General features: G+C 38.8%; 1 protein-coding gene across 2 annotated transcripts in view; it reads right to left on the bottom strand.

Annotated features, from left to right (window-relative positions):
* mtor (mechanistic target of rapamycin kinase) overlaps positions 1–14,995 on the bottom strand; it is a 159,819-nt gene that overhangs the window by 27,217 nt on the left and 117,607 nt on the right. For both annotated transcript variants that reach the window (XM_036578979.1, XM_036578980.1), the window contains exons 34-37: positions 14,022–14,129; positions 9,210–9,335; positions 6,042–6,173; positions 3,202–3,317 (exon numbers count right to left, since the gene is read on the bottom strand). In XM_036578979.1, the coding sequence (XP_036434872.1) occupies positions 3,202–3,317; positions 6,042–6,173; positions 9,210–9,335; positions 14,022–14,129 (482 nt within the window). The remainder of the gene's footprint in view (positions 1–3,201; positions 3,318–6,041; positions 6,174–9,209; positions 9,336–14,021; positions 14,130–14,995) is intronic.

Raw genomic sequence — 14,995 nt, 5'->3', positions numbered from 1 at the left:
CTTGTGCTAATTATTTTTAGAAGTTGTCAAGGCCTATATGCGATCATATATCTATGTTAGCCTTGTACCTCCAATGCAAAAGTATAGAAGCAAACTACACACAACCAACACATCTGGGCTGATCAACTATATTTGGAGTAACAGGAAGAAAAATATACCCTGTACAAATTCCCTACACTATTCTTTTAGCTCGCAACTAGCTCGTCCGGCTAAGGCACTGGGTATGATATTTGGTGCAATGTTGGGCTACATGCCCTCCAAGTCCTTAGGTACCCAAGAGAGCAACTAAACATGACTGCATTTGGTGGAACGGTTGCAAAGGTGCCTCCCTCTCTTGTACTTGATAGAAGTGCATGCATCAGGTAAAGAAGGTTAGGTCAAGTAGACCAGTGCCTCTCAACAGTGGCTCCTGGAGTAGCCAGAGACTTTTCCCTGCTCTGAATGCACCCACTTCAACTCAGCAACTGCTTGTTAATCAGCTGATTTGTTGGATCAATTGTGTTAGAGCAGATACAACACCAGAATATGCAGGGTAAGGGTACTCATAGTCTCCTAGTCTATCGTGCACTAACTTTTTCCAAAAGTGTTTGGAAAGTTTTTGTCTATATCGATACAGTCTCTGTTGTTATGCTTGCCTCCAGTTCTGTCTGCTCCTAAATGCCTATGCAATACAGATACAAGAAGACGGCAGAAAATTCCTGAGCGGACCATAGTGTGGAAACCAGGTGTGCACCATTCCCGGACACCCTTCATTGATGACCTACTTTTGGGTGAAAGTATAGCAGAACTTCTGAGGAGGAGAAGGTGCAGAACCTTATCGGTCAGATGTTTTCCCTCAGTCAAATTCCACAAATGCTGCAAAAGGCTCCAAGCTACAGTTATGACATGAACGAGCAACTCCTGGCCACATCCTTGCAGCTCCTGCCATGATCTCATCCATATAGTACGAGGAAAGTGGTGTTGCGTTGTTCTGACAAATGTGCCGTCACCTGAGAAAGTGAGGGTGCAACACTTCATCAAGAAGCAGGCAGCTCACAGGTCCATGAGTAAGAAAACAGCACAATCTTTATTCACCTTCTCGGACAAAACAGCCTGACTCAATCAAGAGCTCTGCACTGAGACAGAGTTTTGAGTATGTAGTACTTATGTGTAAAATCAATTGTATGCAGGTTTCACCTTACCTCAAATTTAATCAGTGAAAACATGCTTGATGTTCAAAATTTGTTTCTTCAGTTTTGCACAGAGCTATAAGGATAATGTACGGCACTGTGCAAATCACAGACCACCTTTCTTTTATTTGATTTCCTGTCAATCCATTCATTTTCAGGGTATATTTCTGAAGCTAAAGTTAAAAAAAATAATAATTAAAAGACACAGAGACAATGAAACTCCTGACAAGGTTGTGCAGCTATCAAAAAGCCATTACTGAGGAAAAAATATGCAAATCGAACAAAGAAACTGCTGGTGTTCAGAGATCAACGGACTGGCCAGAGTCCAGACCTCAAACCCTGGAATATAGCCCTGTCAATTTCTTTGAAAAACTGAAATCAAGTCTCCTGAAAAGACTGGAAAAGACTGGAAACTAACAATTCCAACTTTGGACACTAAACTTGCCGGGTTGATCTACATTTGCCAAAAGGCAAAACGGTGTAAATATGACTTGGCCATGGAAACTGCTACGAGACTCACTCCGTGTCTCCATCAACATATGCCTTCTTCAATCTTTATGATCTCATGGAGCATTCAAGCAACTTCCTTTCGGCTTTGATGTTAATGTCTCTTTCAGTTCTGAACAGTGTTTTGGGGAGGGAACGACTGTCCACGCCAAACATCTTGTCCTCACAAGTGGAAAACAGTCAAGTGCATCAGAACGCACTCTGGAGCAGAGATAAGGGATTGATGCCTTAAGGCCCGCAAGCATGGGGGAGCATGAAAGGAGGCAGGTCATGCTGGAGCAAGCAGGAGCAGCCTTCATTTAAAGAGTGCCAATGTCTTCAAAGAGGGCACAGGGTGGGTGAGAGGGCAGTGACTTGGCATGCCCAGGACAAGCCACGTTGTGCTAAAGGCACACGTCACAGCATCGGAACATAGCCGGGCCTGACAAGGTGAGCCAAAAATGACATAGCAGCATAAAGAAAAAAAAAAGTAAACATACAACTGAGACTACTCTTCTACAGTATTGTTTTCCATTGTTTATAATACCGTCCAAACGATGCTCTATAGAGAACACACCTGCAAATTTCAATGCCCAGCTACTGTTCATTTGCTGAATGCGGCCTGGGCAAAAGTTATGGCACATTTAAGATGTTAGCGTTTCCCAAGATGCCACATTCATATTAAATTCACATTAAACACAGCAAAAAACTAAAAATCATGCAGAATAATTGCCTATTCATGTTAACTTATTTTATCCTATTACCTTTATTTTTATTTTATTATCTTATTTTCACTTAGAAAATCAACAAAACAATCTGAAAGGGTTTTTTTTTATGTACAAATGCATTCTGCTAACACAGACACACTTACAAAAGACAACTGAAGCTACGTACATGTTTACCTAAAATGCTGTGCTTGATGTTTTCATGGGTTGTGTCTGTCATTTTAGGCTTGTCGGTTAACAATTCATTACCGACTAATAGAGGCTGGTTAATGGTCAAATAATCAGCCAAAATTCACATCCCTATTCACAATATTCTGTTTACTCCTCAGTCCATGACGTCCATACACATAAACTAAGCTGCAAAAACAACCCATTTTAAATACATTATTTCTGTGATGTCACGAAAACTAGCGAGTTTATACATCCGCCCATTCACAGCCTATAGCTTATAAGGTTAACAGTGTGAATGGGCAGACAGTTATAAGGAGTGTTTCAGTGTTTGCTTATTGTAAGAGGAACAATACGGGGCATCCAATCAAAACAGAGGTCATTAACATATCTAAGTCTTAAAAGCACAGCAACAAAAACAGTCTGTTTAACTGTATGGGATAAAGAGAGGTTAAAACACGGTTGTGTAAAAAATTATTTTTTGTTTTGGTTTGTTTGGACATTGAGAAAAAATGTAGGATATGAGCCCTTTAATGTGCTATAGGTTCTATGGTCTTTATTTTGTGTCATATAGCATGTGTAAGGCGCTACAGAAATAAAAATGGTGATAAATTTGATAAATGATGATGTATACAGTTGTGGGCTGTGCTGACCTGGCCATGAGCTTGTGCAGCTCCTGCTTGTGCTGCTGGTCCTCAGCTGCGATGGCGTGCTGCGCCTGCTGCTGCATGCCCTGCACAAAGTGCTGCATGTGCTGGAATGCATCGATCTGCACGCGAGAGACAGAGAGAAAGACATTAAGACAGAGAGAGAAACGTAAACATGCAAATTAAAGGCCAAAAGGTTACATTCTGTAACAGGTAACAAGTGGAAATGGCTTCATAGATGCCATAACTCAAATCTCATGCAGAATGTCTATCTAATGTAATGTAATCTTAATTTCCAGTAACAGACTGTATACTATTTTAACAAGATAATGTAAAAGGGATGTGTTGTAGATTCCTGGAGTGACCTGCAGCAAGCACCGCAATTAGCTCATGAAAAAAAGAGAATCAGAAACCACTTTTTTTGCTCAGTTCCTGGCTTCCATAATGAATATACCCATGGCTATTCATGCATGCTAAAGTGCTGTTGGAACATTTACTAAAGACTTCAAAGTCTCTCCAAGATCCAAATGTCTGGTTTCCCGTGAAAAAGGCCTAATGGCTCAGGGAACTGTGTGCTATGAATCCAACCGCAATACAATACACACCCCGCACATTCCACACACTGAATTCCCATCTCGTGAATGGCACACAGTAGGAATACAAAGCAGTTTACAGCTCCAGAGGTGCTGTATATGCCAGTGGCTTTGAGAAGTTGATGGCGATTATCTCTCAGGTAGTTTTTATAAGTTTGGCTTTAGGATCAGCCCATGATCCCCACCACCACAAGCACTCTTAAAACAACATGTGTACGCCCACCACACAGCCCAACACTTACGTAATCTCGAACAGACGCAACACTTTGCTAACGAGCCCTGCGACACAGGAGGCAATAGCTTTTCCAAGTGCAGAGGAAGAGAGGGAAGGACAAGGGAAGGAGGGTGAGGGAGCCAGTCAAAAGTTTGGACACAGTTAACTGAATACATGTTCTCCATAATCTTTAAGATATTTTGACTGAAAGGCTTAAACTTAGAAACATACTTAAAATTTGTTTCTAGCATAAAAAGTAAAGTACATGTCGAAGAATACATTTATATATGATGAAGTTGCTTGAGAAAAGTTTCAATGCAAAATACTTCTATGAATCTAAAATTTAAGGTCTTTTTTGGTCACAGTAAAATTCCACATGTGCAATTTTTTAGCTTAGATTGCTTCACTGTTATTCTGAAATGTAAAAAATAGCATCAGCTTTACATAATAACATTACATAATAAACAATGAGATCAATTTGATATTCAAAATATATTGTATCCTATATGCTTCAATAAAATCATCAAAAAAAATATTTTAAGAAACCAAAATGAATGAGGTACAGTCAGCTCCATAATTATTGGTATCCCTTGGTAAAGATGTGAAAAAAACAACAGCAACAAAAAATAACTATCAAAGGTGCAATAGTTATGCAGCTGACTGCAATGTTGTTACCACAGGCTACTATGTGTTTTGATGCTAGGTGCAAACTAAAGTAGTTTTAAAGTTATATTTCCATGAAACATGTTTTTAGCTTTTCTAATCCTAACAGAATAATTTAAGCTGCACTACTTAAGATTTGGGGATTTGGAGACCTCTCTGATAGAAATGTGTAATTGCACGCAATATGCACAAGAACATGGGCTGTAACATAGGCTAGTCTTCAGATCCCTTCCCTGACTGGATGAATCTGATGAGTGTGTTGAAAGAGTATTCTAAAAGAACTCAGTCAAAACATGGTGCATGGTGAAGGACATGTCTTCCGAGGATGTAAGTGAATGATCCTTTATTGTCAGCACTTCATCAGCATAACGTAGATTTTGCATGTAACACTTAAAAATCGAGGCGGATCTTCTTTTTTTTGGCTGTGTGTTTCACATTAATACGTAAAGATGCATGACATGCTCTGAAAAATGCCCGACACCTGTGAAAAATCGTACATACTGCAGCTTTAAATATTTGACGATACAAGTAGTCCAAATAAAAATGTGCAAAAACCCTTCATGGGGAGGGGTGCCCAAACTTTTGACTGGTCCTGTAAGCCCCTCCGTCTGGTGTTACATAATAATCAGTGGAACACAAAAGGCCTGTGTGCTGAGGGATTACAAAAGATGAGCAGAGAAAAAAAAAAAGATGAATAGCGAGGAAAGAGGCAATGAAAAGAAAAATAAAAAGAGGAGAAAGGAAAGGGGTGGGGTCCAAATGGCACCTCTCCATCTTCTTCCTCAGATGCAATCCCTCCATCTGTCTTACGTAACGCTTGTTTTGATATCACCCTGAGCAACAACTCTCTCACAGCTGGCTGGAGAGGAAGAGATTCTTCACATTCATTAAAGGCTCATTCAGTTCATCAGTTTCTCTCTGTTGCTCTGCGCTCAACCAAACTTTCAAAAGCTTCCTTACCGCTGCTTTAAACACATCACATTCATTATGTAAGGAAAGGAAAGTATGCGCAAAAATGCCACTCAAAACTCCACGGACCAAAACCGAGTTACTTCATCGTTTCAAAGGTGCCAAACGGTGACCTCTCTGCCGAAAGACAGATGGCCATTGAGTAAGCAGTGGGTAAGCCCTTGTATTCTCAAGTAACACAGCAAACACGTTCGGATGTTCGCTTCTTAGCTGCAGTTCATTTAGAGAGGAAAATGAACCCTTAGAGACCTCTTTTTTCGAAAAGTACACACCAAGGCAACACAAATCCCCCAAACAAAAACAAAGCAAAACAAAAGCACAGTCAGTTTGTGGCATGTCTTGCATTCTCAGCTTGTTTGCAGAAAGCACTTCTTATGTAGTCTCAGTCAGGCTCCGCTGAGACATACCTTGCGGGCGCTCTTCCACATGTACTTCATGTAGGCATAAGTCACGTGTGGGTGGGCTGTGGGCAGAGGATGGTCCAGTTGTTTGGATGGGTCCACACCGAGCAGCAGAACCAGAGTCTTATGAGCCAGAGCCTAAACATGGAAGAAAGAGGTAATCAGTCATATACACTACCATACAAACATTCAAAGTCATCTTTCAGAAGTCAGCAATCAATGTTTTTAATAATAAAGAACGAGTTTTGCTGCAGATACATGTTTAAAATGAATATGATGCTAGTATTGTGCAACTTCAAAAACGCTGCAAGCAGCCATTTAAATAAATACATTAATGAATGAATAAATAAATAAATGAAACGGCAATGAGAATGCAGTTATAATAAAATGAATAGTGTGGTAGCATGTTGGTGTGTGTTGCGCTGGTACGAGTGGATCAGATACACTAGTGCTGCTGGATTTTTAAAAACTGTGTTCTCTCACTGTCCACTCTATTAGACACCCCCACCTTGTTGGTCAACCTTGTAGATGTAAAGTCAGAGACAGCAGCTCATCTGTTCATGCAATTTGTATAAGTCGTCCTCTAGTCCTTCATCAGTGGTCACAGGACGCTGCCCACAGGAAGCTGTTGGTTGGATATTTTTGCTTGGTGGACTATTCTCAGTCCAGCAGTGACACTGAGGTGTTCAAAAACCTGTATCAGCACAACACACACTAACATGCCACCACCATGTTAGTGTCACTGCAGTACTGAGAAGAACCACCACCACAATAATTCCTGCTCTGTGGTGGTCCTGTGGGGGTTCTTACCTCTGAAGAACAGGACGAAAGGGGGAAAACAATGTATGCAGAGAAACATTTGGACTACAGTCTGTAATTGTAGAACTACAAAGTGTACCTATATGCTAAGTGGAGCTGATAAAATGGACAGTGAGTGTAGATACAAGGTAGGTGTACCTAATAAAGTGCTCAGTGAGTGTATTAAGTAAGGTTAGAATCTAGACCAATTGTCAATTGTATGGTAACTATATTACATCAGGAAAAATGCGAGCTATATGGTAAAACCCTGAAACAAATTCAGATAATTATGATATCGTTTATGCCGATAATTCTGCAGACAATAAACTTTTGTCTAAATTTACAAATTTACATAAATTTACATTCTGGACAGCTTGAGTTTGACCACACACAGAATTCTTCACTGCTACTATGGCTTTACCACAGCTAAAATCTGAAATCTATCCTTTTGTTTACTATTGAACATTCCTGTTAATGAGGGAGTCACTGTGACACTGCAGTGATACTGATATCAGTCTCTATACGTGCTCTGAGTGATCTTCAGCAGACTGAAACAATGACCCCAGTCTTTCAGAAACCATCAACTCCATTAACACATGGGGCTCCTGGTCTGTAGAGATCACTGCGCCTGAAACCAAGTCATCTACAAATAAACAATCCAACAAGCGGCTACCGCTCAGCAGGTAACATGACCACTGACCCCACCATAGGACAAACGTCCTTAGAAACACTGCCTCTCTTTCATCCCCTCATCCATCGCAATCTTTCAGTGGCTTTTCTCCTCTGATGAATGTTGCTCTGTGATCAGCCCCGCAGGCCTGAGCTGTGAGGTCATGTCTTGGCCTGGTCATGTGCTTCTGAAGGGTCGCAACTTAAAACGATGGCCTAAGTTTGAACTCACTGTAGATTTTGTCTAATCAGTAAGAATAATATTTATGCTCACCGGAGACGGAGTACGGACATAAACACAGACACATGTCTGAAGTAGCTAGGTCTTTGTAAATGACCCATTTACTGCAGTTCCTGGTAATAGAAAAGTATTTCAGTAGGGTTTGTATGTTAAAGCCATGATCAGGAGCCACTGGAGCTGGCAGGGAAGACTGAAGGAACGTAACAAAAATGGTTTGCAACAAAAAAGCTACATGTTGAACGAACGCTACGTCGTCGGTGTTGCAAGAAAACCTCTTATCTCAAAAAAGTCTTAGCATCTGTTAAAGTTGTAAACTGTTATAACAATTCTTAATAAGTACACAGTGTCACTGATGCAAAGCACCACTCTTATGAAGCTACTTGAGTGCTGATAGCACCCCCTTGTGGAGAATTTTCAGCCTGCTAAATGTGACTATGTGGGTGAAAGTGAGTTACAAGCCAGGTCCATGAGGTTCTTCTCAGTTAAAAATTATTACCTTTGCACTTGCATGTAACAAATCAATTAACTTAAAGGTCCTGTACTTTGGCAACTGGGCATTCTCAAAAAAAGACACTCAAATGTGACATAAAACATATCTGAAGTCGCGCACCATTCCATTGATGATGTCATGCCCATATTGGGAACTATCAGTCAACAGAATTTTCAAAAATCGTCACTATTGCACCCTGTGGTAAATAAAAACAAAATGAGAATGTCACTGTATTCTTTGAATTACAAAGTTGTTAAGCAGCTGAAATATGAACACCACTGCATCCATGTTACCACTCACTGAAATGAGGCTGCATGAAAGTAAGTCTACAATCAAACTTTAACACTATAAAAACACCAGGTACTATAATGTACTCTACTACCGCCAAAGCAACTTAAATAACTTGCTGATTTGTGTGGGTTATTTTGGTAAGGTTCCCAGTCTTGGTGACAGCTCAGCGTGCAGCAGTGTTAGCTTGCATGCAGCAAAATGATATTTTAAATCTTTAAAGATCTCACAGTTTAAAAGATCCAGTGAAATTCAGACGATGTACACAGGACAAAACATATTAGGTTTGGAACCTTTCTGTTTAGCACAGGGTGCAATAATAGCAGTTTTCAAAAATCCCATTCATTTTTGTCATCAAGACACCCAGCTAAGACACAGAGTTTGCAAATTCAGCAGTCTATGGTGTCATCAAGATATAATCGACCATGAACAGAAAGGATGCTGAGTAATATGCTAAACTGGGCTTATTTTTTGTTAATGGCACTTTTGTAGAACTGTAGCAGAACAAAGGTCAGGGGAACTTTGTAGAAATTGGACAGATACTTTGTCCTGTACAAAATCCTTACAAAACACATCATAGAACTTTCTCTAAAATTTCTCTAAACTAATCCATGGATCATCATAATGGATCTACAAAAGAGCACCATCATATGACTCTTCATAAAAATAGACATGGCTGTTTTCTCACCAGTCGTCCGCTCTTTCCACACAGGCTGGCGTACTTCAGCCACGTCCTCATGTCCTCGTGGGGGTTAATGACCAAGGAACGCACCATCAGGATCCGCTGCCAGTCCTCCACTATTCGCTGACAGCCCTACAAACAACACACAATTTTTCTTTCTTCACATGCTGCTTGTATTGGCTGTATTACAATATACTAACCATAATACAGGTATTCCACTGATTAGGTGTGATGGTAGAATAACGATGGAATGCAAAGTTGTCAGGAAATAGTTGAGGCAGTGTTGATCCAACTTGTTGGATCAGGTTCACATCCCAGCTGGGCCTTTGTGCTGTTCCCTGCTGGTCTTTTGAGCATGCGTTTGGCCATATTTCTTACTGGCTCTCCCTAGTTTCTGGCAATACCATGTATCCTGCACTCATATGCATGACTGCGTTTTCCACAATGCTGATTGGCTGAACATCTTCAGTGGTGCAGACACCGACATCATCACATTAAGAGAAAGTCTTGAACTTATGGAATCACGTGCTCTAGTGGTTCTGACGCAAAGGGCCTTACATTGGTTAAAAGAATACATCAACTTTTTCAACATCTCTGCATAATTAAATCGTTAAGACATAAACCACGTCATTCAGAGTGTTTTGATATAAAATGGTCCATTCAAGAGAAACTTACTGAGTCAGAATTGTTCACAGTAGTGTTAATAGGAACCAGAGTTTAAAGCCTCTAAACGCTTTCTCACAGACAGCTATAGCATGAACTGGTTATGAATACACTGTCTGGTGCCTGAGATTTTGTTTTACAATAGGTCTGAAATAAGCTTTTGGTCTAAAATGTATTTATAAAATCTATTCATGGCAGAGAGTAGTATTGGGTGGCATGCTAGGTATTTTTTAGGTACGAGGTTTGTCGTAACTGTTAAAGCAGTACACCATAACTAAGCTTTGTACAAACAGTGCAAACCATGCTAACATTAAGCCCTTTAGCTGGATGGCTAAGCCAGGGGTGTTTCAGTCACGTTTCAAATGAAAACACAGCAGACCCTCAATCACCTCCCGGAAATAGTCCACTTTGTAGTCTTAGCCTTACACGGACAGCAAACCAATGAGGCCCAAGTGCGGCGCCATCTGACTCGGTCAGCTGCATCACACAACGGTCTCCCAGCCTTGTCCGTGCAACAGTAGATCAGCTTTTAGAAATGGCTGTAAAATCTGAGAAGTGTCTGACGCACACATGAAACAAATTCGACAAAGCTAAAGCTGGCTTCTTATTCTAACTACCTGTTCCACCTCCAGCCCCTGTACAGGTGCCAGAATGTAATTGTTACTCCATTAAGGTGATATGGAAAATTAAAAAAAAATAAAGGATTAAAAAAATAAGCAAAAAAAAACCTGCTGTTAGAATCAGCCACATATCTAATAAATAAACAAACCTTGCACTCACACCCCCCTTTAAACGTTAGAGTGCCAAGTTAGTCCCATGATGTCTAAGTGAACGCATTTACTGCTTTCTTTTATTTACATTTCATGGCCTCAACCCAACTCACATTCTGCTTGTTGTGGCATAATATTACTGTGAAATCTAATGGACTGTAGAAAATGACTGCAGTCAGCATAAATCACTGCAATAGTCTCGAATAACTGCACTTAGGCGATTATGTAATAACTGTCACAAGCCTAGATTTACCACTATTTTACTATTATCAACATTATATATAAAATCTCTAGATTTAGAGGACTAGCTTTGACAGTCATTCTAGGTAGTACATACAATGAACATAATTCTAAAAAAACTTGCATTACAGACACCACAACCCCTGTGTTCTATCATCATTACTGTAAAGAAATCAGAGTTGATAAGTATCTTTGCAATGTGCCGTTGCACATCAAACAACTGAATGACTTTGTTTGCAGCGAATTATGCATTAATTTGGAATAATCAGTGGAAGTCCCCAGTACAGGCAGAATTTATCAAAAAATGTCAATCTACACAAATGGTTAAATATATCTCAGAATTCTTTCATTAGATTGCGTTTTTAATGTTGGCGATAGCCTGGTGCTGAAGACAGAACTCACGTACCACAGAGCATAGGTCAAAGGAACATCATGCCTCTGCCAGAGCAAAGCCATACAGATGCTCAGGTTTATTCGCCAGTAAATCACTCACACAAATCTTCCGCCAACACTCAGTCAATTCCACTCTGAGCAAAATCTTCCGCCAATACAGCTCGCTTTACGAATGAAAGCATTTTGATGATTCAAAGTTCCAGGGCTGCAGAGTTATCAGGCCTCTGATGTACAGGCCAAGAAAAAATGACAGGTAGAAAAATGTGAGTAATAATTCAGACTGTTTATATGGCTTTACGAGAAACTGCAGTTCCAGAAACATTTCATTAAGAACAAAACTAAACAATTTCAGATTCGTCACCACCCACACCCTCAGGTAGCGTCAGCTGGAATGATCTGTGTTTGTCAGAATTTAGTTTGTGTACACTGATTCTAGATTTACAGTCGCACGCAAAAGTCTGGCCAGTCAAACTACATGTTTTGCTGATTTTCTACGTGAAAATAAGTTAACACATCCTCTACAGAGAACACACTTCTGCGTATTATAATGGACCATTGATGTTTTTTTTTTAATAAAACATATGCCCTGTGCAAAAGTTATGGCACATTTTATATTTTATGTTTATTTTTTTTCCAATATGTTAATACTCAGCAAATAAATTAAAATTGTGCATTAATATTAGCAGAAAATGCCACTTTTAAGTATGTTTTCTGTACAGGATGTATTATCAACTGATTTTCACTTTTAAAAAAATCCACAAAACATGTTATTTCACCAGGAATATTCATATATTTGTACACAACTATATCTGGAAAAAAGAAAACAGCTGCAACGACACACTTAGCCACAAAAAATATTTTACAAAAGTGCTTAATTAAATATATCATTTCTTACCGTTTATTCTTACTCATGTAGTTTCTATAAGTGAAAACACTACAGGGAAATACAGGGATTTTTTAAATAAAAGATATGCATCTTTGCCAGTTTATTATTGATATTTCTTACTAACATTTTTTGATAGTACTCTAAAATATTACATTTAGATATCAATAAAAGCAAGATGTTATATAATCAAATTTGAACAAATTTGAAACGATTTTACAGAACACATAATTCAAATCTCCCTATTATCATTATTAAATCAAGAAAACACTCTGGACTTTTACTATAAAATGTTTTGCAGGTTATTTTTTAGTACATAATCTAGCATAAATCCAGACATGAGCAATATATTGAGAAATCTTTCGGTAATACCCTTTAGAGTAGGGGTAAGCATGAACATGTATAATTGATTTCTCTTGAAGAACAATCCAGACAGACATTACTGTCAGCCTTGGCGATCAGACAGCTGAGCTCATCTTTTGGCTCAGACTAAACATGATGCAACTGGTCTTTTTAGAGTATATCACCATAAATCTTTACAGCTCCAGCACTGACAGCTTTGCTTACATGTCAAACGCATGTTGAGTGAGAGCCCAATAAAAAAGTGACACAATGGAAAGATCCTGCAGGCATACAGCTACTGTAACACCCGGAATGTAGTACTATCTACAATCAGGTAGACCAACCCAGAAAAGAGGAAACAGATGTTAAAAAAAGTTAAATTATGCCCTCTCAAATTTTCCATGAATTTAGGTGGTTATCACATTTGAAGAGCCATACAATTATTATGTTCTATTTAAATTGCCTGGATGTCACAGGGACAGGAACAGAGCAAAAACACAGCAGGGCGGTCCTGAAGCATATGGTGTATACAGTACAATACAGTGCAGAACTAAGAGACCACCATTTAATTTATTCAATTTCCAGTCAAAACAGCTATTAAGTACAAGTTTTCCATTTTTTATAGAAAAGCCTCCAACGCTAAGTATAATATCAAATGCATCAGTACTTAATTTGTCCACTCTTTACTTTTGTGCACCCTGCAGACTAGGAAATAGTTAAAAGAGAAGAAATTTTGTATTAATACAACAAAACTGGTCATCTGAGATGTGGAGTAAGGTTTTATGGACTTATAAGTCTAAATGTGTATTTGGGATTATTTGGATCATGAGAAGCAGAAAATCTGACCAACTTTGGAGGTGTTTTCACAAAAAGCATGAAAAGAAGCATCTCTTAAGTTTCCTTGGAAACTGAAAGCAAGAGCCCTGAAAAGAATGGAAGCTGAAAAGAACGGAAGAGTGGACACACTAAATACTGATTTTTTTTATTTAATTTTATATTTTTTGGAGGCTTCTGTTTATTGATTTTCACCGTTATGTTTCACTTAAGTAACTTCATTTTTACTAACATAAAGCAGCTATTTACTAACACTGAGTATATTTTATTCCTTCATGTTCATCAAACTGTCTTCCTTGGTATAAAATATATGCTTTGTCTACATAATGATTAGTTTTCTTAATTATTATTAAAAGCACATACTTTTGCATGTTTTAACCCTGTCTCATTAGCAATCCAATTAGAAATTTTGGGTTTATCCCATTTAACTCCTTAAAATGTACCTCAGTGAAGTTAGCGGATGTTCATGTCTACTATGGAAACAGTAAAATGTATCAGAATGTGGAACTGGAGCTTCATATATAATGTTTTCTATCACTATCACAGCCTTTATTGCTGAATGTGATACAAGCGTGAGCAGATCAATAAAAAGGACTAAAGATATTTGTATTAAATATTTATGAAAATATTTAGTCCCCGAGCATTTGATGTGCAGCATATGTTTGCATTCAGAGGTAAAGGTTTATTAATTACCTGAAGCCTTTCCCACCATGTCTCCCTGATAATGTCCCTCCTCTCTGGAACCAATTTATACTGGATCACCTCCTCCAACTCCGACAGCATCTGACAGGATACCATAGCCTGAGATGGAGAAAGAGAAAAAAAATCATCATTTCAACGGTTTATGATTTATTTGGGTATGTTTAATTAATTGCCCCCATTGTGGCTTTAAACAAGTACTCGTGAGGCATAAAGTTAAATTTATGGCTACACATTGGGGCCTAAAAAAACACTATAACAGGGCTCATTTTTTAAAATCATGTTTTAATACCTTTTTAAGATGTATACAATACAAAAATGTCATATCCACAGCACCACAAAACAAACTCAAATGTTGTGTGTTAAAGTCTATTTTACTCAAACCAATCTGTTTAAAGCATGGATAAATGTTTGTTTGATAAATGTCTGTTCTGAATTTGTGTACAAATGGGCCTGCTTTTTAGGAATAATCATAGATATTAATTACAGATGCCTGTTTCGCCCCTAGCCCCGAGCCTCCAATCTGAGTCCTTTAATATGGAGTGTCAGCTGATACTGAGATTAACCCACTTTGCTGCACAACTTAGGGGAGGATGTGCTAGGCTGCCAGTTAATGCCACAGAAAAATACTCTTTTTTAGTATATGCATAATGCTAATGGATGTTTGGCCTACTTTTCCAAAATGACCATTCTGATAGTGTGTCTTTTCCACTTTTCAATAATGCCACTCACAGTTGATCATGGACTATCTAGAAGAGATTTTGCGAACTGACTTGTTGCAACGATGGCATCCTATTACAGTGCCACGCTCAAATTCAGTGAGCTTGATTTTAGACACCTGTGGCAAAGGGACTGAATGAAACCTGGGTGCAATGATTAAGAGGTGTGTCCCAACACCTTTCGACCATATTGTGTTGTTAATTAACATTATTTGTTAACATAAAAAACACCACTTAATGCACCAGTAC

Source organism: Colossoma macropomum, unplaced genomic scaffold, assembly GCF_904425465.1.
Source record: "Colossoma macropomum unplaced genomic scaffold, Colossoma_macropomum, whole genome shotgun sequence".
Lineage (NCBI taxonomy): Eukaryota > Metazoa > Chordata > Actinopteri > Characiformes > Serrasalmidae > Colossoma > Colossoma macropomum.
Note: the sequence above shows the minus strand (reverse complement) of the source record. Positions and strands in the feature narration are given on the sequence as shown.